This window comes from Pan troglodytes, chromosome 1 (assembly GCF_028858775.2).
Source record: "Pan troglodytes isolate AG18354 chromosome 1, NHGRI_mPanTro3-v2.0_pri, whole genome shotgun sequence".
In the NCBI taxonomy this organism is placed as follows: Eukaryota; Metazoa; Chordata; class Mammalia; order Primates; family Hominidae; genus Pan; species Pan troglodytes.
Window position 1 is genome coordinate 92,154,021 of NC_072398.2, and position 27,636 is coordinate 92,181,656.

The following is a 27,636-nucleotide window of genomic DNA, read 5'->3' on the forward strand; positions in this document are numbered from 1 at the left end:
CGGGCCGGTCGGCGGGAGTCGCGGCCGCGGGAACCGAGGCAGGGAAAGGCGGTCAGCTTCCCGCCCCCGCCCCCGGCCGCCGCGGCGTGAGGGGAAAGGCCTGGGGGCGGTCGGCAGCGCAGCGAGGAGGAGGAGCCTGCGGCCCCGCCCCGCGGGAGCGAGGGAAGGAGAAAGACTCGCAGGGAAGGAGGGAGGGAAGGGGGGCGGCCGGCCGGGCCTGCGCCCGAGCGAGCGGCGAACCGAGGGGGAAGGGGCCCGGAAGGAGGCGAGCGCGGCCGCGACGCCGGCAGTCGGACGCCCGCTCGTGCCGGCCTGCCGCAGCCGCCGCAGCCTTCCCTGTGCGCCGAGCCTGGCGTCCCGAGCGGCCGCGAAGGCCGGAACACGGCGGTCGGGCGCGGGGCGAGCGGCGCCGGGAGCCGGAGGCCCGGCCGGGCGTCCTGCGCGAGGCACTGCGGGCTCCTGCCTGCGAGATTAGGCGAGGGGCGGAAAGGGAGGCAAGGAGAGGCCGAGAGGAGACAGGCGATCGGATTTTCCAGGAGTCTGGTGTGGAAGAAAAACCCACCTCGAACTCAAATCCACAATAATAATCCGAACGAATAATAAGGGAGCCGTCTTTCTGGCCGGGCGAGAGAGAGGGAGAGAGAAGGGGGAACGGGAGGAAGCGAAATCTCCGTTTCATGGAGGCTGAGGCAAGAGAAAATTTCGGAGCCTGGATGTGGAGGAGCCCAACAGCAGAACTAACTCAGGAAATTGTCTTTCAGAAAAAGGCCGAACGTAGGCTGGGTCTGAGAATCAGGCTGGGGTAGGTGGAGGAACCTGCAAGTTTAAAGGAAAAAGAAAAGGAGAGAATATTTTCAGAGATTATCTCTGGTTTGTTATCATTACTACCATCTTAAAGGTAAAAAGCATTGCATTTCAGGTGTTCTTTGATTTTTATTTTATTTTATTTTTTGGTGCAATTGGCTCATTTAAGAATTTCAAAACATTTAATGTAAAAGCTTTTTTTTTTTTTAAGGAAGTCCATAAATTTTGGTTTCCAGGGTTGCACTGGACTTGGAAGGAGTGCTGTTGTGTACATACTATTGTATGGTTTTATTTATTATTTTACTGTACAAATCAGCTGAAAGAATTTTTCCAAGTGCCATTTCGGATTTATTAATCCTTTTTTTTTCCTTTCCTCAAAGATATTTGCTGTTGTCATATTAAGCATTGGAGACTGGAAAATTACTTTCCCCCTTTGAGCTAGAGGGTCTCTTGCCAACAGAAGGACAGCTGAGAAAACTGGATTTAAAGGATGGTTTTATCTGTACTTTGCAGTTAACAGTGATATTTTGAAGGCACATTTTTCTGTGATTCATTTTTTTTAGCCCATAGTGCTAACCTTGAAGAGATTCGTGGCTGGTTTTTTGGTTTCTGAGAAGGTCGTAGTTTTCCCTCTTTTCCTTTTTTTTTCTTTTTTCTTTTCTTTTCTTTTTTTTTAAAGCGGGGGAGGGGAAGAGGGGCTGAGAAAGGAAATCATGTTCACTGGTAGAAGTAGAGTGGAGCATCAGTTACCAGGGTCCTGAGAGCTGGAGGAGAAAGGATTCTATCTTCAAGTTGGGAGGCCCTCCTCTCACCTTGCTCAAAAATTGCAAGCGATTCAATCCTGATCAAGACACCAAAGCTACAGGATTCTGGAACCGTGGAGACACCGAGAAACCATGAGTGTAAGGTTACCCCAGAGTATAGACAGGTAGGTTTGCTAATAATTTGATTTTTCAACATTGACTAAAGGAAAGACTGGGAGGGGTGGTGTTGCATTTTAATAAATGGTTGAAAATAGGGGTCTGGGTGGGCTATGGGAATTGGTGGGCTAGGAGCATTAGTCTCTGGGGACCGTCAGCCTATGTGGTTATGTGCAAAAACATAGCTCTTGATTCAGCGTCTTTTGAATATAAGCAATAAACAGTGAAGCCAGGAGAGGGAAAGGAGGAGGATGTGCTTCCAGTGGCTTTTGACTTTTGCCAGGGTAGAGGCTGAATTTGAGTCCACCCAACTTGCTAGTCTCAGGTGGGTGCAAGCCAGTCTTGTGAGCTCCTAGGGGTGCACTAGGGGGACTGGCTTTAGGTGTTGGAGCTGCTAGGAGAAGGGCCCTGGCAGAGGCGTGGGCCTCCACCAGGCTGGTTGGTATGGAATGGTGGGGCTTGGTGACGGGGTGGATCCCATTTCTAGAAATGAAGAGGATGTTCTTGGCCTGAATGATGGGACAGAAACATCCTTTGCACCCATGCAAGTCTGGATTTTTACCAGTAGCTGACATGGTCCCAAAATGCATAGATCACATTAGAATTTCCTCTCCTCCAAGCTTAGAGTTTGAATTGAGACCTGCCAACCGGCTGATGCTCTAGGTTTAATCTTCCAAGCTGTTCTTAATAAGCTTGACTCTGCAAAATGGGCCTTCCCTCTGCCTGGAGCCAGAAGAAATTGTTTTGGGCTCGTAGGCCTGCTGGGCAGCAGCACTGGCCCTCAGAGTCTGAACACATGACACCCCTTCCCCCAAGAGTCTGCCCAGCCACCTCTGTCACTGGTAATGTTACTGTGTGGTTGCAATTCTTACCTCCAAATGATTGGTACAACTTTGTAAGGTGTCTGCCTTTTCCTTCCCTCCCCTACCCCTCCTCAACGCTTCTCCCCATGAGAACCTTGCTGTGGGGGGTGTGTTTTGTGGGCACTGCACACATCCTAACTGGATAGATGGGTGGTTGAAGGACTGAACAAGCAAATGAAAGGACTGGGCCTGGAAAAAAATATTATTGGAGAGATAGGGAAGAATATTTGCAAGGGAGCAATTGCTCCCTCCATGCCCAGTCTACCTTCGGTTATCCATGCTAATAATAATTTCCTTTTGGTTGTGGAATGTGGCCTAAAATGCATATAATCTCTCTCTCCCAAGCACTAATCTCTGTATTGCCTCAGAGTCCCATTTAGATTAGTTCAGCAGTCCCTAGATGGGAACTGACTTGGCAGTGGAGAAGAGGAGGCAGACAGCCACAAAGGATATACGGCCAGTTCAGACCTCCTTCCTCCTTTCTGTTGGCCTCTCTGCAGTTTGACCCTTGGAAAGGGAGAACTGAGGTGTGTCAAGGTGAGGAATTGGAATGGTTTACATGGCTGCCCTTCTTCCCTTTTCATCCTCTTGGAGTTTGAGAATTAGTGCACTTGCCTTTTTAAGATTTGGATGGTGAACTCTTTCTGGTAAATGCAGGGATTTGAGAAGATGGGAACCCAAGTTTTGGGGGCGTGCAAGAAGGAGGAGGCGGTGAGCCTTCCTGGGTTGATGTGAGACACTCCTGGGGGTTTGGATATCCTCATAGATAAAAATCTCAGGATTTGCCCAGCACATTACAGTTTCCTAAGTGCTTTCGTAGAACATATCTCATTTGAATCTCACAGTGGTTCTGTGTGAGGTAGACAAAAGCATCAGAGGTTATTATTCATGTTTCACAGAAGGGGAAACTGAGGCTCAGGCTACCTGGCTTACCCAGTGCCATCTTGCCTGGCTAGTGGCAGAATCTGGACTCAAAGACTCAAACACAGGTCTTCTGAGTCTGAATCTGTGGCTCTTTCATCGCCCCATCATGTCTAACTAGGCTTCTATACTGGTCCTGTAGAATGTGTGGGGCACCGTTTTCTCCTTTCTCTTTGGTAGTAGGGTAAAGTGCCCGTCAGCAGTCAAGGTCTTCCCTTCTACTTTTCTGTCTTGGGGCTCCTACCTTGGGGGTTCAGTCTTGGGGCTCATACCTGTAAGTCCTATAGTTAAAGCACTATTTTCTCTTGTAAGATAGTGCAGCTTTGCAGGGTAAGGGTATTCCTCACCTCCACCCTGCCTGATTCTCTTCCCCATTAAGAGTGGTAGGACTCAGATCCCCTTCAGACATCCCCAGCTAGCTGCACTGAATCTTACTCCCTTAACTGTAGGCTTATTCAATTGTAACTTTGGGCAACATCAGCCTCAAGACTCTATGGATTTTAAATGATTTACAGATTTAAATCACACTGAAAGGAATAATACGCTGCGGATTATGGAGTCTAGTATTCTTTCAGTTTATCAGTTTGCTGTGTAGAGAGCCTAGTGTAAGGTGCTATACGAGAGTTTTAGAAAATTAAGGTGTACAGTACTTGCTCACAGAGAGAGCATGCAACTGGGGGACTGGGAAACATGTAAGACTCTTGAAGACCACATAAAGCAACACCAGACTGTAAGCCCCTCACAAGCAGGGACAGTTTGGTTTGCCTGTATGAAATCCTGTGTGCCTAGCTTAGTGTCTTGCATGAGGTGAGTACTCAAGAAATGTTTGACAAATGAATGTTAGAGTGAATGAACAGATCAGCAAGTACAAATTATTTCATTGCAGGTTGTTTCAACATTCACGTGTTAATTTCAAATGTAGTCAAATAAGGTCAATTAGAGAAGGTTTCCTAGGTAATGTGTATTTTCTAGAAAATAAATGACATAATAAAGGACTATGTATTTGGAAAGAGATTGTAGCTGAGAGTAAGAAAACTTTGGAATATTTACTTGGCAGTCTTTCATCTCCTGTAGCACCCTGTTCAAGAGTGACTCCTGGGTCCATAGAAAGCATAAAGTATTTGCAACTATTCTTTATCTTTCAGTGTTAATCAGTTGTTACTGAAAGATGGGCTAAAGTGTAGCTGTTCATGTCCCTTTCAGTTTTTGTCCATGGGCAACTTACTGCCCATTAATATATATTCCTTTCAAGAGTTTCTAAAAATGTGTTTGCTATTGCAAACAGAGATAATGATACTGAATTATTTTTACAGGAGTGGTCATGAGTTTTGCTAAGCCATCTATATCCGTTAGCCTGGTTCCTCCATGGCAAATGTTTTTGAGATGGACAGGAGGGTTAGGGGTTTGCATCCATGAAACATCTTTCCTCTGCCCAAAGTTAGTTCATGTGAGGATCAAACCAAAGTACTTTAAGCCAAGAGTTTGTGGTTTGAGTCCTGGCTTTCCCCTTAACTATGTGACCTTGGGGAAGTCACATGCCTCCTCTGGCTTCCTCATGTAAAGCAGTAGTAGTTCATTTCTATAAAGTACAATCCAGTTCTCAAACATTTTTATATGGTGTGTCATTTGAGGATTATAATGTTTGTTTCATCTCTCTCACAAGCCTATTGAAAGGAGCAAATCAAACGAGATAATGTATTTCAAATTGTTTTCTAAACTGTAAACTCTATATAAATTATAGATGGTAAATTCACAGATTTGATTTAGCTTCGTGCACAACTTTCTGAGCTAAGTATCCCAAAACAAAACAAGGTGACTGAAATCTTTATATCATTTTGAAGAATTTAAGAAGAGTGAACTGGCTTTATTGTTGTTGAAGTGCATGGGGTCAGGAGGAAGGAGTATTTTTCCAATAGATAGGGTACTAGAAGAATGTGAGAAGAGAAGGGTTACTGAATCTCCTTCCCAGGAACTCTGATGAATGAGAGAGACTTCATCTACCTTGGCTCACCTTAAATGTCTGTTAGTGATGGGGATAGAAAGGATTTGTTCTGTGATCTCCAGCCATTCCTTGTCTTAAAAGCGTATGACTTTCCTAATTCAAAATAAATCCAGACCCAGCAACTGTTCTCTGTCAGGGGTCTCTTTGCACCTTGGCTTCTGGTCTTTATTGACCCCTGGGACCAAGAAGTCCCCAGACATTTAGCTGAGTTTCTACCTAGATTAGAAGGTTGGCCTCCCAGAATGGAGACAGGGATCCAGAGCTACATATGGTAAGTCCCGGAAATGCTGAGTCTTTTCCAAAATGTACCCTTGTTCCCATCTAGGGGTGTGAGATGAGAGACACAGTGGATTTGCAGCTGAAACATTTGGCAATTAATCACCATTATGAGAAGGAGCAGACTAAGCTTAACTTCAGATACTCAAAAACATTTCTGAAAGAGTGCCCTTTTATTAATGTATTTGTTTAGCTTTTTTAATAGACAAGAAATAAGAAAAATTAAATGACAATATGAGTTCATCAAAAATAAAAAGATTTTGTGAACAGCACATAGCTAATCTCCTAGTTAGTATAAAGGTAAAGGAGTTCTGGAAGCTCACAGCCTCTGTGGAATGGAGTTTAGAAACTCTAGTTTGTATAGTGTTTCTTACTGCTTTAAAGTTTTGATAATCTGATGTTTGTGAAAAGGCTTTGTTAACTGTTGAGTTCTATAAACGTAAGAGGAGTTATTTTAATCTATATTGACTGAATCTGTTTCACCTCTTCATAGTGGCATTGCCTTTAAAAATTCATTTTTATTGGTTTATTATTTTTTAAGCTTAACTCAAAGATATATCACGTGGCTTGGAAACTCTTTTTGCTGTGGATTGTGGTGTTCCTTCTTTTGTCAATCACTATATTGATAAAAGACCCAAGCATACACCTGCTAGTGGCATGCAAGATCACTCCTTTGCCCCATGGGGTAAACCGTACTGAAGAAGTTGCTGATCCTGGTCTCAAAAAGAAAAAAGTATAACTTCATAAAAAGTCATGTTAGATCTTTTGTGAAAGGAGGTTTGGAGTTCTGAGGAAAGAACACAACATCTGAGTTAGTAGACGTGGATGATGGAGCCAGCTTTGTTAGCAGCTGGGTGAATGACCTTGCAAAGGTGCTTACCTGCCCTCGACCTCAGTTTGCTTATCTGGAAAAATGAGGGAATTAGGCTAGCCAGCCTCTAAGATTTGATTCCTTTTAGCTATTACGTTCTTTGAGCCTCTGAAACCAGAATGCTTTGTGTCCTTTCAGTGGGCCAAATGGTTTTTCAGAAATCATTATCTGGCTTTCCTGAAAATCAGTGAAAATGAAAGCTTGAAAAGAACAGAGAACAAAGCTGCCTGATCAAATGGGAGAGAAGATGGAAGTACAGGGACATGGAAACATGGGGAGGAACTGAGAAATCCATGGCCCCTAATAGAATTGGAATAGGATTTGGAAGGTGGTTTTGTTTTTTGTTTTTTGGGACAGGGTCTCACTCTGTCGCCCAGGCTGGAGTGCAGTGGCATGATCATGGCTCACTGCAGCCTTGACCTCCCCAGGCTCAGGTGGTCCTCCCACTTCAGCCTCCTGAGTAGCTGGCATTACAGGCATGTGCCACCACACCTGGCTAATTTTTGTAGATATGAGGTTCACCATGTTGCCCAGGGTGGTCTCAAACTCCTGAACTCAAGCAATCTGCCCACCTCGGCCTCCCAAAGTCCCAGGATTATGGGTGCAAGCCACCACGCCAGGCCTGGAAGGTGTTCTTAAGGTCTGGAAGAATACCCCAATTTATTGTACTAAAACAATTGGACAGATTTCAGGGAAAAATCACAAAAATCTGGCAGGACTTCAAGGGATCCTCTTGCCCTTTACTCTTGACTCCAAATAGGGTGTCTCTTAACCTAGTAAAGACAGGTTGAAGGCCTCTCCCATTTTCAGTGATCTCTGGAGGATGGTTCCATTAGTTCAACAATTAGAAATTCCTTTGGATACGAAACTTCCTCTGCCACAATTTAAAACCATTTTATTGTCTTTCTATTGTGATTTCAGCATAGGCCTTAAAGTCACTAGTATCCCTCTATTACCATTGTTGACTTCCTTAAGATTTTCCTCCTCATTTTAAAGAATAGCAAACTAAGACATGAATATGTGAGAAAGGGGCTTTGAAAAGTTAGAGTGAAGTAATTTCAGAGTCTTGCTTTCCAGACCCTGCTCCTTTCTCTCCAGTATTTGGGAGCAGCCACTACAAAATGGTGTGATGGGATCTGTAGTCATCAGTCACAGCCTGGCCTCAAATCATGTAGGGAACCAATCTAGCAGCCCTCCTGGTGATGACCTGTGATCTGTGGCGCTTGACAGTTGGTTGGTTGGACTTGAAATATTTATCAGATGGCTCAGTGCAGTTCTCAGTGTTCTGAGAGATAGTACAGGAGAACATAGAGCTTACATTCTTTTTTTTTTTTTTTTTTTTTGAGACAGTCTTGCTCTGTCACCCAGGCTGGAGTGCAGTGGCGTGATCTCGGCTCACTGCAACCTCCACCTCCTGGGTTCAAGCGATTCTCTGCCTCAGCCTCCCAAGTAGTTGGGATTACAGACACCTGCCACCACACCCGGTATACTTTTTGTATTTTTAGTAGAGACGGGGTTTCACCATGTTGGCCAGACTGGTCTCAAACTCCTGACCTCAAGTAAACCGCCCACTTCAGCCTCCCAAAGTGCTGGGATTACAGGCATGAGCCACCGTGCATGGCCTCAAGCCTAAATTCTTGTTGGGAAATGTTATTAACAAAACAACACAAAATAAAAAGATGGTACATAATTGCTGAATCGTTATGTACACCAAAAGGTACATTTAGAGAAGAGCGCAAGGTTGGTGCTAATAAGAATAGTCAAAGGCAGAGTAGTTAGGAATTATTCAGGTCGAAGAAAGAGAAGAGGCCATTTCAGACTAGAGGAGCAACACGAGCAAGGTTCTGTCTGGGGTGGCACCAACATGGTGTGGTCTCCAAGTGTTAAGATTATTGTAGAGCAGAGAGAAATTAGATTGATAAGATGGGTAGGGTAGGGAGAATGAAGGGATTCAGACTTTATGTGGTAGTAGAAAGGGAGCCGGGGAAGGTTTATGTATTATATGGTGATAAACATAGTGTTTAAAGAGAGAATTCTGATATTAATATATAGAGCAGAAGAGAGCTTGGGGTTAGGAAGCCTAGGAGTTTTTGTAGCAATCTTAGGAAAAGATGATGAGCTTCTGAATCAGAATGGTTATGGTGGGGACAAAGAGGAGTGGCAGGATTCCCAAGACGTTTTGGTAGCAGAATTAACCAGTATTTTAAGACTGAATCAAATTTATTTATTTATTTATTTATTTTGAGACAGAGTTTCGCTCTTGTTACCCAGGCTACAGTGCCATGGCACGATCTTGGCTCACTGTAACCCCTGCCTCCCAGGTTCAAGCAATTCTCATGCCTCAGCCTCCTGAGTAGCTGGGATTACAGGTGCCCGACCCCATGCCTGGCTAAGTTTTTATATTTTTTAGTAGAGATGGGGTTTCACCATGTTGGCCTGGCTAGTCTCAAACTCCTGATCTCAGGTGATCCGCCCGCCTCCACCTCCCACAGTGCTGGGATTACAGGTGTAAGCCACCGTGCACTGCCCTGAATCAAATTTTATTCCCAAATTTATGAGACTGGTGGACTAGGAGAAGGGTAGTGCTATTGATAGACTAGGATCTTCAGTAGAAGTCATTTTGTCTGCCATTGATACCTAGCAATTTACTGAATACAGTGGATACTTAACCTTCCTTAGACCCTTAGGTTAGGCCATTTCTACCAAATAGTTTTAGAGCTCTTCAATACAGCTTTTTAAGAGAAGCAGGAGGCTGGGTGTGGTGGCTCACGCCTGTAATCCCAGCACTTTGGGAGGCCGAGGTGGGTGGATTACCTGAGGTGAGGCGTTTGAGACCAGCCTGGCCAACATGGTGAAACCCCCTCTCTACTAAAGATACAAAAATTAGCCTGATGTGTTGGTGCACGCCTGTAGTCCCAGCTACTTGGGAGGCTGAAGCAGGAGAATCACTTGAACCCAGGAGACAGAGGTTGCAGGGAGCTGAGATCGCACCCCTGCACTCCAGCCTGGGTGACAGAGCAAGACTCTGCCTCAAAAAAAACAAAAAACAAACAAAAAAAAGTGAGTAGTCAGTTCTGGGAGATCCCTTAGGAAGTTGGGTCATGGTTTGAGGAGATTAGCATGTATTTGATGGATCCTGATTAATCAGCCATATATATATATATTCATATATGTATTCATATATATTTTCATATATATATTCCTATATATTCATATATATATTCCTATATAGATTCATATATATATTCCTATATATACATTCATATATATATTCCTATATATAGATTCATATATATATTCCTATATATACATTCATATATATATTCCTATATATACATTCATATATATATTCCTATATATACATTCATATATATATTCCTATATATAGATTCATATATATATTCCTATATATAGATTATATATATATATTCCTATATATAGATTATATATATATATTCCTATATATAGATTATATATATATTCCTATATATATACATATATATTCCTATATACATACATATATATATTCCTGTATATATATTCCTGTATATATATTCCTATATATATATTCCTGTATATATATTCCTATATATATATTCCTGTATATATATTCCTGTATATATATTCCTGTATATATATTCCTGCATATATATTCCTGCATATATATTCCTGCATATATATTCCTGCATATATATTCCTGCATATATATTCCTGCATATATATTCCTGCATATATATTCCTGCATATATATTCCTGCATATATATTCCTGCATATATATTCCTGCATATATATTCCTGCATATATATTCCTGTATATATATTCCTGTATATATATTCCTATATATATTCCTATATATATACCTATATATATATTCCTATATATATATTCCTATATATATATACCTATATATATATACCTATATATATATACCTATATATATATTCCTATATATATTCCTATATATATATTCCTATATATATTCCTATATATATATTCCTATATATATTCCTATATATATTCCTATATATATTCCTATATATATATTCCTATATATATTCCTATATATATTCCTATATATATATTCCTATATATATTCCTATATATATATATTCCTATATATATATTCCTATATATATTCCTATATATATATATTCCTATATATATGTATATTCCTATATATATGTATATTCCCACATAGCCACCCAAACTCTGGGGCTGGAAGGCCATCTATGTGGAAATCATTCTAGTTGACTAATGTAGAGAATATAGGACTTTAAGTGAGCCCCAGCTGAGTGACTAACTAGCTATGTGATCAGGATAATTTGTACCAGCCTGACCAACATGGAGAAACCCCGTCTCTACTAAAAATACAAAATTAGCCGCACGTGGTGGTGCGTGCCTGTAATCCCAGCTACTCGGGAGGCTGAGGCATGAGAATGGCTTGAACCCGGGAGGCAGAGGTTGCGGTGAGCTGAGATTGCGCCATTGCTCTCCAGCCTGGGCAACAAGAGCGAAACTCCATCTCAAAAAAGAAAAAAAAAGCATTTTGTGAATTCCATGGTGCCAAACATACGGTGAGTGTTGTTAGGGCATTTGGTTTGGCAGGGACCCCAGATTGTCCTAAACTCTCCTCAGCTGCCACTAGAATACCCATGCTTGAATTACCCTCAGTCCTGTGCTGATTCTCAACTAAGGACAGACAGGCATGGCTGTGGGACCATAGTGAACAAACACAGGACAGTAGTTAAAAATGAGGGGCCTAAGCGCTCATCCCAAAGCAGATCCTTTGCTAGAAACCCACAATGTCTTTCCTTTCTAGCCCAAGCTCCCCAGCTTGGGATTCATGACTTCTTTCTTCAGTTTAGCCCACATCTCAATAATCGTAGGTCTCATTACTGTACCCTGTCGCCCTGCTTCGGGTAGACCAGCCTCATTCCTGGGCCCACATCCCTCTTTGCACACCTTTATATCAGTGTTCTCTGTCTTCTCCCAACTCCATTACTCTTATTTCCTTCAAGGAAGTCTTTGCTGGTTAATATCACCAAACCCTACACCTTTATATTATTCAGCATTCCTTTTGCACATACATACAGCAATTCAACTTTATCTTATTTGCTTGTATAAAATAATTTGTGTAAAAGTTCTAGCAGAATATCTAGCACGTGGTAGACTGTTATGTTGGTTCTTTTATATGGTTCTTGTGTTTTATCCTGTTCTAAGGGTTCAAGAGCAGTGTCTCCTCATTGTTCTGGGTTGTCTTCTTTGGCCCAGCTTAGTTCTCTTTAGACACGGTATACTCCCTATGTGCTCTTTCCTGACTCGAACACAGCTCATTCTTGACACTGCTGATTCATTCCATGCCTAACCAAGGGATTTTAAGAAAGCAAGCTCTAAACACTCCTGCCAGGAACTAAGACCAAAATTCCTCTCGTTCTCATTGGGTGCTAGGTCTTTGGTACTTGGTATTTCTTGCAGGGACAGAGCAGCCTTGTTGGGGTTGCCTGCCTTCAGCCTCTCAGAGTTCTGGGGATTTCCCCATGGCGGCTTGATTTCCGGGCTGCCTTTCCCTGCAGGAGTCTGTTGGGCACAAGGCCTACCCTGCCATTGTCCCGCCTGCCCCAGGCTGGCCCCATTCATTTCCCAGAGCAGGGCCTTCAGAAACTTCCCCCCAAGAGACTGCTGCTGCAGAGAAAGGCCACTGTTGTTCTGGGGGGAGGTGGCTGGAGAGAGTGTAGTAAATAGCTATGTGAATGGGACCTTGTGTGCAGCTAGAACCACAGACCCTCTTCCCTTCAGAGCCCCAGGGAGAGGGGAAAAATACCACTAGGATTTCAGTGTCTTCACAGGAACAGGGTTTCAGGTTTGGGAAACATTCATGCCATCCCTCAAATAAGAAGCTTGATCTGTTTAACAAATCTTCACTTATCGTAGTGCTAGGCATCAAGGATTCAACCAGAATATGCTGCATACCTTGCCCTTAAGGACCTATTGGTTTTGTGGAGGGAGACAGAAGTAAGTATGATAGCACCCAAACTTACTCCTGTGATAACAGTTGAAGCACTGGGAGAGACACCTAAAGAAGATTTCCTGGTGGAGGAAAGGACCTTTACATTGAGGCCAAAAAATAAAAGCTAGGCTGGAGTAAGGGAAAGTCTAGGCAGAGGGAACAGCAGGTACAGAAGCCTCAAGCAAGAAAGAGCATGGTGTTGTGAGAATTGCAAGTGGCTGTGATCTGTAGTGAGACCATAGAACCATTAATTAAATGAAACTGGAGAAAAGGAAAATGAGTAGGAGCCAAGGCCTGAGGACCGTGTAATGCTCTTAGAGGTTTTGGACTTGATCCTGAGGGCAGTGGAAGATCATTGTGAGATTTTAAATAGAGGGTGACATGATCAGATATGCTTTCACAAAAGCAAGATCACCATGGCTACAGTGCAGACATGGGATTAAACAAGTGAAAGAGTGGAGAGAGGGAAGATGGGTTAGGAGACCTTTGTAGTAACCTTGACAAGAGATGAATGTGGTCTCTGCTACGGAAGTGACTTCAGAGAGGGAGAAAAATGAGAGATCAGAGGTTACGAAGTTGATTATATGGGGGTATGCGGAGGCATGAAGGAGAGTGTGGGGCAAGGATGATACCCTTACCCTTGTCTTGGGCTACTGCATAGTACTATTCAATAAAAAAAAGGAACTCTGGAGGAAGAACATAAGATGGTTGAGGGAGAGAGGAGGAGAGGAGTCAGCATCCCTTTGGATATGTTGTGTTTGAAGTGCCTGTGGGAGATCCAAGGAAAGATGTTCAGCAGACAACTGGAACTTGGGCTGGAGGTCAGGAGGGGATAGAGAATCACATTCGCAGGTCATCAACACCTAGACGGAGCAGCAGAAGCATAAGACTGTCCAGGGGCAGGGTGTAGAGAGAGCAAAGGGCTGTGCACAGAACCCTGAGAGGCATACATTTAAAAGGGAGGTGAAGGAAGATGAGAGGCATACATTTAAAAGGGAGGTGAAGGAAGATGAGAGGCATACATTTAAAAGGGAGGTGCAGAAGAGACTGGCAGGGAGTGACAGAAGCAACCAGGGCAGTGAGGAACCTCCAAAGTAAAGAGAGGGAGTGATTAACAATGTCAAGTTCTCCTAAGAGGTCATGGATGAAAAGGACAGAGAAATGCCTGGACTTAGTGACTGGGAGGATGTTCATGGCCTCCGTGCGTGGTTTCTGGGCAGTAGCAAGGGAAGGAGCCAGTTTCTAGTGGGTCCAAGTGAGAATAGGAGGTGAAGAAATGGTGATGGACATAGTCTAGTCAATTCTTTCATGAAGTTTCGTCAGAAAGGAAAAAAAAAAATGTCGCTCCTGGTCCTGTCAGGTAGGACTTTAATTTTTTCAAGGTAGGGATGTATTGCCCTAGGTCAAAGGTTCTCAATCTTTAGAATCCTTTAGAATCAGCTGGAGAGCTTGTTAAAATACAGGTCTGTGGGCCCCACCCAAAACGTTCTGACTCAGTGTGTTTGAGCTGAGTTTGGGGCCTGAGGATCTGCATTGTTACAACTTCCCAGATGATGCCAGTACTGGCATTCTGTGCTTCCAGAGCCACTGCCTTATGACATCTGTGCTCTTAACGAACTCTTTTTATGTTCTCAGAACAGAACTTTTGTTCACTGTCTATTTCAAAACTTGTCAGTGGCTCTACTCTGCTGGGAATTGCTTCGGTGGCTGGTGAATACCTTGGAGCAGACTGGTCACTTTGTAAGCTTAACGTAAGCTCCCCATCTGGGAAACCTTGCTTACCCCATTTCTGTCTACCTCTGACATAGGTGCAAATAAATCCTATCTACTAGAGATCTTTAAGGATGGTGGGCTTATAGGATTTTTTGTAATTTCAAAATTAAAGCCCAGAAGAGTCATACATAAGAGAAATGTCAAAGCTTATAATAAATGTCAAAATCAAATATATATAATTTCAATAATTCAGTTTTGGATTAAGTGAGAGAATAAATTTCCTAAAATGGTTTCTCAAACTGATCCCAGGTTCTGAATTTTCCAGTGGTAAGGATCCTTGGAATGTCATTGTTGCCTCTTAGAATGTTGTTAGAGCTCTTAACACGTGGTTACTGCACTCAAAGAGCTTAGGGCTCCAGAACATGCTTCCACAGAGTGATCGGTTGTTCTACCCTTGCAGGAGTCCACACCACCACTATGGCTTCTCTGCTCAAGGAGTGGGAGTAGGGATCCCATGCAGTTCTGGGGTTCTGTTCTAGGGCCTTTGCCACTCCCCTTGAAATTGGGTTCAGGGACCACACTACTGTGGTTTCTGAGAGCCCCCTGACCTTCAAGCCTCTTCCTCCTCTCCTGCTTTTCTTTTTGCCCTGTGCATTAGTGGGCCGTTTCTCATCATCTCCAGGTTCTCCAGACCAATGACTCTGAGTCTGAGATGCAGGTGTGGGTCCGAGGATAGTGGTAGGTACATGACATGGCCTGGCAATTCTTGTGCCAAAGGGTTTCCTAAATAACACTTCAGGCCTTAGGATCATTTAATTAAGTAATGGGAAACCCAGAAGAAATCCTAGTTCTCTTAGCTCAGCCTAGTTCAGGGCTAATAGCTACACTTCTGCTGGAACTCATGCCTGGAGACACATCCTTTTACTAATCCTGAACTTGAGGCCTGGCAGGTTGAGAAAGAACTGGGCAAGATACGGGGGGAGAGACCACTCCCTTGTTAAGATCCTCCTTCCCGTTTGTTGGTGTGGCCTATGGGAATTTTAAAATTCATTCAGCACATTTACTGAATACATATTAAATGTTAGGCAGCATTCCAGGCACTGGGGATACACTGGAACTTTCACTCTGCTGGAGCAAGAGAGACAACAAGCAAGTGTTTAAAATTATTATTATTGTGATCCATCATATAAATGAATTTTATAAGACCTGGGTTCATAACTGCTGTGGGAGAGGCAGGAGGAAAGATGTGACAGGATTAAAGGAGGGATTAGAGTCAAGAAGAGAAGTCAGTTTTTAAAGTGGGCCAGGGCGGGGGCGGGGGCATAATTCATGGGAAGAGAAGAATGGAAGCTTGAGGACCCAGATAAGAGTGCAGTGATGATGAGGCTTCTTGGTATTTCTGCACTACAAGATGTATTTGGCAAAGTGTCTTGTCCATTATCTCATTGAGGTGGTCCAGGGCAAGGATTTTCATTCCCATTTTATAGATAGGGAAGCATGCTCAGGGAGGCTTTAGTAACTTGCTTAAGGTCCAGAAACTAAGAAGTAATGGAGTTGGGATTTTTTTTTGTTTATTCTGTGCCTACTGAGCCCTAACCTAGTGCTGTTCCTCTTTTCCTGTACCCCTGTCAAGGCTTGGTGGTAAAAATGTGTAATTCTTAAGGGAGCCAGACATCAGATTTGCCTGACAGTAGTGAAAGACAGTGAAATTTGCCTGACTAGGAAAGAGATAGGTAAATCAGGAGTCAAGTCCCCCAAGTTTTTCTGTCTCTTCCCAATACAATTTCCTTGTCCATGGCCCCTTTAGGACCTGAGGTTTGTATTCACTGTCTAAGAAGAGGATAAGTCCCTCTTCTTTGCCTCCTCATTGGTTAATGGTGGGGAGAGTGGTACGCTGGGGCTGGTAATGTTTCAGTGAGGCTGGGAAAGATGCAATCTCCTCAAAAGTGGCTCAGCACTCTGCCACTTAGCAGTGCAGCATCTTTTAAGCTACTCAGGGGTCCTATCTTTGTGTACACTATGGTGCCTGGGACTGTGTAGTAAATGGATGCTCGGTAAAGTTTTATTGAAAAATAGGTACAATTTTTTTAGTTAACAGCTTTATTGAGATATACAATACCATAAAATCTACTGCTTTAGAGTGTACAGTTCAGTGATTTTTAGTATATTCACAGAGTTGTGCAACCATCATCACTGTCTAATTTTAGGACATTTTAATCACCCCCAAAGAAACCTTGGCCCATTAGCAGTCACTCCCCATTGCCCCCTTCCCCTAACCCCTGAAAACCACTAATCTACTTTTTTCTCTATGGTTTTGCCTATTCTGGACATTTCATGTAGATGTAATAATACAATATGTGGTTTGTTGTGTCTGGCTTCCTTCACTTAGCATGATATTTTAAAGATTTAACCATGTTTTAGTGTGTATAAGTACTTCATTCTTTTTATGGTTGAATAATATTCCACTGTATGGATAGACTACTTTTTGTTTATCCATTTATCAGTTCATGGACATTTAGGTTGTTTCCACTTTTTGGCTATTGTGGATAATACTGCTATTAACATTTGTGTGCAGGTTTTTGTGTGGACATATGTGTTCATTTCTCTTGGGTGTATACCTAGGAGGGGAATTGCTGATCATATGGGAACTCTGGGGAACTGCCAAACTGCCTTCCAAAGTGGTTGCACAGCCGGGCGCGGTGGCTCATGCCTGTAATCCCAGTGCTTTGGGAGGCCGAGGCAGGTGCATCACCTGAGGTCAGGAGTTCAAGACCAGCCTGACCAACATGGTGAAACCCCATCTCTACTAAAAATACAAAAATTAGCTGGGCATGGTGGTAGGTGCCTGTAGTCCCAGCTACTCAGGAGGCTGAGAGGCAGGAGAATTGCTTGAACTCAGGAGCTGGAGGTTGTAGTGAGCTGAGATTGCACTCTAGCCTGGGCAACAGAGCAAGACTCTGTCTCAAAAACAACAACAACAACAACAACAACAACAACAAAAACCACCAAAGTGGTTGCACCATTTTACATTTCCACCAGCAATCTGTGAGGGCCCAGTTTTTTCATATCTTTCTTTTTTTTTTTTTTTTTTTTTGAGACAGGGTCTCACTTCAGTTGCCTAGGCTGGAGTGCAATGGCACAATCTTGACTTGCTGCTGCCTTGACCTCCCCAGCTCAGGTGACCATCCCACCTTAGCCTCCTGAGTAGCCGGGACTACAGGTGCATGCCACCACGCCTGGCTAGTTTTTTGTATTTTTGGTAGAGATGGGGTTTTACCATTTTACCCAGCTGGTCTCGAACTCCTGGACTCAAGCACTCCACCCACTGCAGCCTGCCAAAGTGCTGGGATTACAGGCATGAGCCACCACGCCCAGCCAGTTTCTCCATATCTTTACCAACACTTTCTTTTTGATTATAGCTAGGATTGTGGGTGTGAAGTGGTATCTCACGGTGGTTTGATTTGCATTTCCTTAATGCTTAAAGATGCCAAGCATCTTTTTATGTTGATTATTTGCATATTTTCTTTGGAGAAATGTTTACTCAAATCCTTTGCCCATTTAAAAATTGGGGTTATTTGTGCTTTTATTGTTGAGGAATGAATAGAATTTTAAGCTAAGTCATTTAACCTCTCTTGGCCTCAGTTTTATCAATTGTAAAGTGGGAAAGTTGGATTTGATCTCTGAGATCGATTCAAATATAGTATTATTTGATCTTTGGTAATTTGGTCACTCTTTTAGGGCTCTACTCGCCATCATGTTGCAGTCCAGTCTGGTAATTAGGGGTATGACTTTTATGTTGAATCAACCTAGGTTTCCTGTTACTTAACCTTTCTACGCCTGTTTTTCCCTTTGGAACATGAGAAAAAAAGTATTTCTTTCATGAGGTTCCTCTGAAGATTAAATAAAAATAATGCATGTGAAGTGCTTAGCAAAATACCTGATGTAGTTAAGAATTCAATAAATGTCAGCTATTATTATTATGTCATTACTTCATGTCTTATAGTCTCCAATTAACAAGCCAGCTCCCCATCCCCTGGATGTGACTTGCTTGTCCTGATCTTGGAGCCTTTGCACAGATCAGTATTGTTCAGTTTATCCATTGCTCCCAAACAGGGGCTTAACGTAATTCTAATCATTTATTTTGCTCAGAATTCTGGCGGTTGATTGGGCTGAGCCAAGCAGTTGTTTTCACATGAGGTCTCTCATGCAGCTGTAGTCATATAGGGACAGGGCTGGGCTTCCAGAGACTTCTTCACTCTGGCACCTTTGTTGGAAGGGCTCAAACAGCTGGGGCTTGAAACAGCTAGAGCTCTTCAGGGATCTCTCTTTCTCTTTCCCACCACCCTTTCTCTGGAATCTCTAGATTATCTTTCTACATGGCGACCTCAGAGTAGCTGACTTCTTAAAAGGAAGATGAAGGCTCTCAGAGCAAGCATCGCAAGACATTTGCAGAGGTGATGTCTTGATGAGCTAGCCTTGGGGGTCTGTTAGTTGAGGCAGTCACAAAGGCCAACCCAGGATCAGGGGAGAAGACATAGACTCTACCTCCTGATGGGCAGTGGCAAGGCTGTGAAAGAGCATCAGGGATGGGAACTACTGTTGCAGTTACTTTTGGAAAATTCATTTGCCACAATTATTTAACTCCTTTATTGTTAATTTTTGTCCCTCCTCTCCTTCAAATACCAGTTCAAAACTAACTTACTAGTGAGGTCTTACCTTATTAACTCTCCTTGATGTGGGTTTCTTCTTTCTCCTATAGCTCTCACCATGTAGGTCCCTTTTGATTTTTATATGACATCCAATTATCTTTGCTTGTGCCTCTGTATCTGTAAATACTCCCACAGTACCCACAACCAGACAGCACTCTTTTTTTTTTTTTGTGAGACAGGGTCTCACTCTGTCACCCAGACTGGAGTGCAGTGGCGTGATCTTGATCTTGGCTCACTGCAGCCTGGATTTCCTGGGTTCAAGTTATCCTCCCACATCCTGAGTAGCTGGGACTACAGGCATGTGCCACCGCACTCGGCTAATTTTTGTATGTTTTGTAGAGACAGGGTTTTGCCAAGTTGCCCAGGCTGGTCTCAAGTGATCCTAGGCTCAAGCGATCCTCCTGCCTTGGCCTCCTAAAGTGCTGGGATTACAGGTGTGAGCCACTGCAGCCAGCCTAGACAGTACTCTTTAAGTAATGTTGACCAGCTACCTGAAAGAGTTTACTAAAAATCTCCAATTAGGGTTTTTCCAATAACTTTAATCAGCTAGTGATCAAATGTTGACTGGTTCTCTCGGCATTAAAAATTCTCACACTTTTTCAGACTGACCCCCAACTCTGGTCCATGCTGCACTTTAGGGAAGCCCAAGTTCTCCACCCGTTTGTTTTCTCACATGTTATCACATCTAGGCATAAAGACTGATAGACACTGATAGACAGTGGGTCAGGATAGATCCATAATAACAGTTAGCATTTGTTCAGCACTTTACTGATTTTGGAAAGTGCTTTAACAACAGGCATTCTGAAACATAGCTGTTACAGTTATTATTCTCCTTAATAGTGAGAAAGCTGAGGCTCACGGGAGTTGGTACTTGAAATCACATAGCATTGAACCTATGCTCTGACCCTAAATCCTGGACTTCCTCCCCTTGCTTGAGGAAGGCCTCTGGCTTGGCCCCACTGGATCTCGGAAATTGCCTTCTACCTTCTAGTCTTTGTTGAGGGTACTGAACTTTGATGAAATCTCTTCTACAGTTCTAGCCCTACCTTCTCTATTATAATCATCTGGGTGATCTGGGACTCAGAGCTTTGTTTTCCTCACATGGTCTTGCCTCTGCTTCTTTGATTATTTACCCTGGAGATTGTGTTGCTTGGGCGCCTTATGAGCTTGGTTACTTTGAAAAAATGCACTCCCATTAGGGGAAATTGTGTGTGTGTTCTAGGAGGATGGTCTGAGAAATAGTGCTTAATAAAATAGGAAGCACAGAATGGGCAAAAGGACAGGAAGGTAGCTACAGAAGGTAGAGAAAAGAATCTCCCAAAGTGGTAACTTTGAAGTTCTCTTTTCTTCAGTTGAGGAGAGAACAGGCAGATGCAAAACTGATGCTGTCTCTGCCTCTGACTCTGCTGGTATCTGCCGCTGACTGCAGAATGATACTTATGTCATCAGGGACTCTTCACTGAGAATGGGCTTCATTTTATTTTCTGTCTTGATGATCAAATATTTGGTGAATGTAGTTAGGGTGCTGTTGCAAGAACCAGGATATAAACCAGGCAAAGGATAAGAATCCACTTAATACAATAATCCTTGCAGTACCAAGCATTATACAGTGTTTTTATTCTTCAAAGCACTTTCCATCTGTTGTTATACCTACCCTCATCACAGACTTGTAAGGAAGAACCTGGGCATGAAGAAGGAGCCATCTCCCTCCAAGTGACTTAGTTTCCCTTTTCTCCTCTCCTTCCTTCTGCCTGGGTTCCCATAGGACACACTTTTTTGACAGATCTTTCCAGCTTTTGAAATTGCCCCCTTCTGATATAACTTAGCTCCTTGATCTATCCTCCCATGAATAGAGTGCCTTCCCTCCCTGGTAGTAATTAACAGGGGAGCCCGCTCATCTGTGTGGCTGCCCAGACTGTCATCATCAATCTCACGGAGAGCCCTTTATATGAAAGCTACAAGATTAGAAAATAAATTGGCTAGGGCAGAAAGATTACCAACTCAGGCTAGGAACCCGCATGTTCAGGAAGATGTGGCGGGGAGGGGTGCTGAGGAGGGAAGAATGAGATAACTAGCTGGCAGCACAGATCCTCCTGGAATCCAAGGTCCTTTTTCCCTCTCTACCGGATTTATGCCCTGTCTCATTTCAGCTACCATTGTCTCAGTCAGCATCTACACCTACTTTGTATTGTGTGCTTATTTATCTTCGACATGCATCGGGGAAGATAATGGAGACAAGTAGTACTTGCCTTTAGGGAACCTCAGGCTTGTTGGAAAGGCACCTGCAAAAGACCTAAGAACCTGGAAGCAGCAGAGTACATCACTTGAAGAGTAAAGGCACCACAGCCCACAGCAGGAGTGCTTACTGTCTGTACCATCAGTTTGGTAGCGATAACAAATCTCCCCTTCTCTCTGATTTTACTTGCAAGTCTTATTTGGCAATTAATTGACTTCAGCAAGAGATGTTCATTGATCCTAAGTTGATGTGCCTGCACTGTGCTAGACAGAGGTTGTGGGGATTTAATTTATAAGAATATACTTAATGTGAGATATGTGTTCAAAAAATAGGAAAGTAATAGTCATTCCAGGTGCCAGAGGAGTGACATATCTAACACACATTTTAAAAGGTTTTCCCTGGTATTGTGAATACACAAGGGGTTCAAGAGAAAACATGAGAGAACTATTAAGCTATTACAGTAATCTAGTCAAGAGATGACAGGCGTAATTATGGAGTTAAAAATCTGTTGTTTTGACTATGGCATAGATACAGACTTCTTTAACTGTGGAAAAAGATAGGTTTCTGGTTTTTTTTTTTTTCCTTTCACCCATTCATTTTATCTTTAATACGGCTTTTGGTCAGAGATGAAAAGGAGATTATTATAAATGGACCCTCAAGTCAAGAGATAAATACATTAAAAGATATTTACATAGCATAGCAGGCTGGGCACCACCTATACCTGCAGACAAGTTTTTTGAGGTTAGCGAGTTGGCTGATTTAATTGCTACTTCATCTAACCTTCATGACTTCACAATCCATAGCCATTTATTTTGTATCATAATAATCCCTTGTGTATGTGCAGCACTTGCAGTTTTATAGTTTGAGAATTTTCATGTATATTCTTCTTTTATAACAGCTTTTTGAGATATAATTCATATGCCATGAGATTCACCTAAGGTCGTGCACCCATTATCACTGTCTATAATTCCAGAAATTTTCATCACCCCAAAAATAAACCTCAAGCCCATTAGCAGTCACTTCTCATTCCCCCTCCCTACAGTCCCACCAGGCAACCACTAGTCTACCTTATCTCTATGGATTTGCCTATTTGGGACATTTCATATAAACGGAATTATACAAAATGTGGTCATTTGTATCTGGCTTCTTTCACTTAGCACAATACTTTAAAGGTTCATTGTGGTGTAGCATGTATCAATACTTCATTTTTTTAATGCCAATTAATATCCTGTTATGTGGATATACCGCCTTCTATTTATCTGTTCATCAGTTGATGGACACTTGTTTCTACTTTTTGGCTATTATGAATAATGCTGCTATGAACATTTGTGTATAAGTTTTATGTGGGCATATGTTTTTATTTCTCTTGGTTGTATATGTAGGAGGGGAGTTGCTGGATCATATGTTAGCTCTGTGTTTAGCATGTTAAGGAACTACCAAACTTTTCCAAAGTGGTTGTACCATTTTACATTCCCACCAGCAATCTGTGAGGGTTCTAGTTTCTCCACATCCTCTCCAGCAGTTGTTATTATCTTTTTTTTTTTTTTTTTTTTTTTTTTTTGAGACAGAGTCTCGCTCTGTTGCCCAGGCTGGAGTGCAATGGCACAATCTTGGCTCACTGCAACCTCCCCCTCCCTGTTTCAAATGATTCTTCAGCCTCAGCCTCCCGAGTAGCTGGTATTACAGGCGCATGCCACTGCGTCTGGCTAATTTTTGTATTTTTAGTAGAGATGGGGTTTCACCATGTTGGCCAGGCTGATCTCAAACTCCTGACCTCAGGTGATCTGCCCGCCTTGGCCTCCCAAAGTGTTGAGATTACAGGCGTGAGCCACCGTGCCTGGCCTATTATCTGTCATTTTATTATAGCTGGACAGTGGGCATAAAGTAGTATCTCATGGTTCTGATTTGCATTTCCTTAATGACTAATGATGTTGAGCATCTTTTTATGTGCTTATTGGTCATTTGTATATCTTGGTTAGAGAAATACCTGTTCACGTCCTTTGCCCATTTTTTATTTAAGTTATTCGTCCCTTTATTGTTGAGTTTTAAGAGTTCTTTATAGATTCTGTACACTAGACCCTTGTCAGAGACATATGATTGGCAAATAATTTCTCCCATCTCATGGATTGTCTTTCCACTTTTATTGATGGTGTCTTTTGACACACAAGACGTTTTAATTTTAATTATGTCTAATTTCTTTTGTTGCTATGCTTTTGGTGTCATGTCTGATAAACCATTGCCTACCTCAAAAGTCATGAAGATTTACTCTCATGTTTCTTCTAAGAGTTTCATAGTTTAACTCATATAGTCTATGGTCCATTTTGAGTTAATTTTTATGTATGGTATGAGGTAGGGGTCCAACTTCATACTTTTGCTTATGGATTTCTGATTGTCCCAGCCCCATTTGTTGAAAAAACTATTCTTTCTCCATTTAATTGTCTTGGCACCTTTGTTAAAAATCAGTGGACCCATAAATGTGATGGCCTATTTCTGGTTTCTCAGTTCCATTCCATTGATCTCTGTCATTATGCCAGTACTACACTGAAGCTTGGTAATAGGTTTTGAAATCAGAAAGTGTGAGTTCTCCAACTTTGAGTTTTTTTCAAGACTATTATGGCCGTTCTGGGTCACTCATATTTCCATATGAGTTTTAGGATCAGCTTGTCAATTTCTATTAAAAAATCAACAGATTTTGATAGGGATTGCATCAAATCTGTAGATAACTTTGTGGAGTAGTATCATCTTAACAATTTTAAACCTTCCAACCCATAAACATGGATGTCTTTCTATTTATTTAGGTCTTTACTTTTTTCAATGATGGTTTTTAGTTTTCAGTGTACAAGTCTTGCACTTCTTTTCTCAAATTTATTCCTAGGTATTGTATTCTCTTTAATGCTATTGTGAATGGAATTGTTATTTTTAATTTCATTCAGATTTTTTATTGCTAATGTATAGAAATACAATTGAATTCTGTATCTTGATCTTGCATCCTGCAACCTTGCTGACTTTGTTTTTATTGTAATAGGTTTTGTTGTGGATTCCCTAGATTTTCTCTATGTAATATCATTCCATGTATAGAGATAAGTTTTCTTCTTCCTTTCCCACGTGGATGGCTATTTCTTTTTCTTGTCTAATTTCCCTGGCTAGACTCAGCACATTGTTGCACAGAAGTAGTGAAAGTGGCCATCCTCAGTTTATTCCTGATCTTAGGGAGAAAGCATTCAGTTTTTCACCATTAAGTATGATAGCTTTGGCTTTTTTATAGATGATGTTCATCAGGTAGAGGATTTCTATTTCTAGTTTGCTGAATTTTTTTATTGTAAAATGGTGTTGGATTTTGTCAGACGCTCTTTTTACATCTATTGAGATGATCATGGTTTTGTTCTTTAATCTCTTAATATAGTATGTTACACAAATTGAGATTCATATGTTAAACCAACCTTGCATTCCTGGGATAAATCCCACTTGGTCATGGTAAAGAATCCTTTATCCATATTGCTGGATTCAGTTTGCTGATATTTTGATGAGGATTTTTGCAAATAGAGTCTTATTGGATCCTTGAAACAACCCTATGTGATTAGGGTCCATATGAAGAAACTGAGGCATAAGTTGTTTGCCTGTGACCACATAGTGTCAAACTGGAACAGGAATGCAAGACTTTTGAATTTAGTCTAACTTTTTTTCCACTGCTTTATTTGGCCTCTCGTTTAGCATCTATAACCCACAGTTGATTCCATTTATTTAAACGATTTCCTTTTATGAAACACCATCATTACTGTCTTGGATTGAAAACTTCCAGAGGGTGGTCTTGTTAATGCTCTCATTACGTGACCACCTAATCAGGACTTAATATTGGATCCATTTGAGGTGATAATGAAATTTACATCCGTGATGGTTATTATTTTGATTTTAAATATATCCTTGTCATTGTCTCTTTTTTGATTCAGGAGCATTACAGGGCAAGGACATGCCTGTGATTCTGCTTTCTTTTTTGGTGTTCAGCATTTGCCATCCTCAAATACTTGACACATACTTGATAAAGGCTTTAGGATTGGAAGGATGCATGTCTATAGTGCCCACCTGAAAGCATCTAAGGACAGGTTCTGTTGGCCAAGGATCCACTTGGCCTGAAATCTCTGTGTTCTTCTCTTCAGCCTGTACTGTGTACCCCATCACATCACTCTCTTTCCCATCTTCCTACAGAGCAACTGGCATGTCAGAGACTGTAATTGCTGAGAATTTACTGACAGAGTCTCAACATTAAATCTTTTGCTTTCTCCACCTTTTCTGATGTGTGCACAGGCTATTACACATTTCACATTTAGATATCCAGAAAAGCTCTTTGGGGCAGCTTGGAAGAGTGGGTGGGGAGCACATGGACAGACATTTACCTGGAAGTATATAACATTTTGCTGGCTTTTGAATTCAAATGAATGCTTTTAAATTCTCAATGCCTACATTTAATGCAATTGCTTTATCGATATCAGCATTGTAATTTATCCTTGCTGTGAACTCCTTAGCTCTTGCTCTAGTATAAAATAGGAAAAAAATGACCATTCATTTTAATGTTAGTCAAAGCCCAACATCCCTAAGAATATATCTGCTGCAAAACAAAACCCCGTATTATATTACAAAGGCAAATGAAAGTGTGCTTTGTAAAAATTATCTGTCTTTGCTGATTATTTGTGTTGCTTCTCCATTAATATGTGTGTTTGGAACTTGCCTATGCATTAATTGATTAAATAATCATATGTATGTACAAACAGATAAAATGCAAGACTGTATGTACATATTGTGATTTTCTTCCATTTTAAATTCAAAGACCATAGCCTCATTTTAGGATCTAGCAGCACTATGACCTGGACAATAAACAGAATGTCTTGGGACAGCCTTATATTACCACTAAAAAGAGCGAGTACCTGCATCTCTATAATTGAGTAAGGGAATGTTTAGTTTCTAATATGGACCCAGAATAATTTTTTTTCTTAATGCTGTTTTTTTCTTTTAATCACTTTATTAAGGTATATTTGATGTACAATAAATGTGCACACTTACAGTATATAATTTGATGTGTTTTGACATACATGTACATCTGTGACACTATCCCCACAATCAAGATAAAAAACATACCCATCACCTCCAAAAGTTTCCTCATGTTCCTTTGTAATCCGTCTCTCTCCTCCTTTTTTTTTTTTTTTTTTGAGACAGAGTCTCGCACTGTCGCCCAGGCTGGAGTGCAGTGGCGTGATCTTGTCTCACTGCAAGCTCCGTCTCCCAGGTTCACGCTATTCTGCCTCAGCCTCCCGAGTAGCTGGGACTACAGGCGCCCGCCACCACACATGGCTAATTTTTTTGTATTTTTAGTAGAGATGGGGTTTCACCATGTTAGCCAGGATGGTCTCGATCTCCTGACCTTGTGATCTGCCCGCCTCGGCCTCCCAAAGTGCATCTTTCTTCTTTTCTCCCCTCTCCCTTCCCTAGGCAACTACTTGCCTCCTTTCTCTCACAGTAGATCAGTTCACATTTTCTATAATTCTATGTAAATGTAATCATACACTATATGCTCATTTCTTGTCTTTTTTCAACCAACACAATTATTTTGCAGTGGATCTATATTGGTGTGTCTATCAATAGTGTGTTCCTTTTCATTGCTGAGTAGTATTCCATTTTATGAGTAATTTGTATATCTGTTCACCTGTTCATGGACATCTGGGCTGCTACAAATAAAGCTGCTGTGAACATTCATGTACAGGTCTTTGTGCAGACATGTTTACATTTTTCTTCTCTAAATCCTAGAAGAATGGCTGGATCATATGATAGATGTGTGTTTAATGTCATAAGAAATTTCCAAATTGTTTCTCAAAGTGGTTTTATAATTTCACATTCCCACTGGCAGTGTATCCTATTCCCAGTTGTTCTATATCCTGGTCAACACCTGGTAAGTTCAGTCTTTTTAATTTTAACCATGTTAGTACATACATAGTAACATCTTATTGTGGTTCTAATTTGCATTTCCCTGATGACTAATAATAATTTCATGTGTCATTTTGTCGTGTATATGCCTTTTTTTGTTGAAGTATTTGTTTGGGTCTTTTATCCATTTTCAGTGTCTTTTAAAACTTGTTTAAATTTGCATACAGTAAAATGCTTTGTCTTTTGAGGAACAAAAGTTCTTAATTTTGATGAAATCCAATATATAAGGTTTTTCTTTTATAGTTTGTACTCTTTGTATTTAATGAATAAATCTTTGCCAATTTCATAGCCACTAAGATTTTCCTCCTCTGTTTTCTTCTAGACATTTTATGGTTTTAGC

General features: G+C 41.6%; 1 protein-coding gene across 20 annotated transcripts in view; it reads left to right on the forward strand.

The window, feature by feature from the left end:
• Positions 1-27,636, forward strand: part of ARHGEF11 (Rho guanine nucleotide exchange factor 11) — a 112,075-nt gene that overhangs the window by 905 nt on the left and 83,534 nt on the right. For 9 of the 20 annotated variants that reach the window (XM_009434716.5, XM_009434742.5, XM_009434731.5 and 6 more), the window contains exon 1: positions 1,557-1,732. The exons of 4 other annotated variants lie outside the window; for them this stretch is intronic. In XM_009434716.5, coding sequence (XP_009432991.1) covers positions 1,701-1,732 — 32 coding nt within the window. In that variant the 5' untranslated portion in view covers positions 1,557-1,700. Of the gene's footprint in view, positions 1-252; positions 1,733-27,636 lie in introns of those variants that run through there. 7 more of the 20 variants (XM_513900.8, XM_054687039.2, XM_001167782.7 and 4 more) reach the window with 1 other exon arrangement.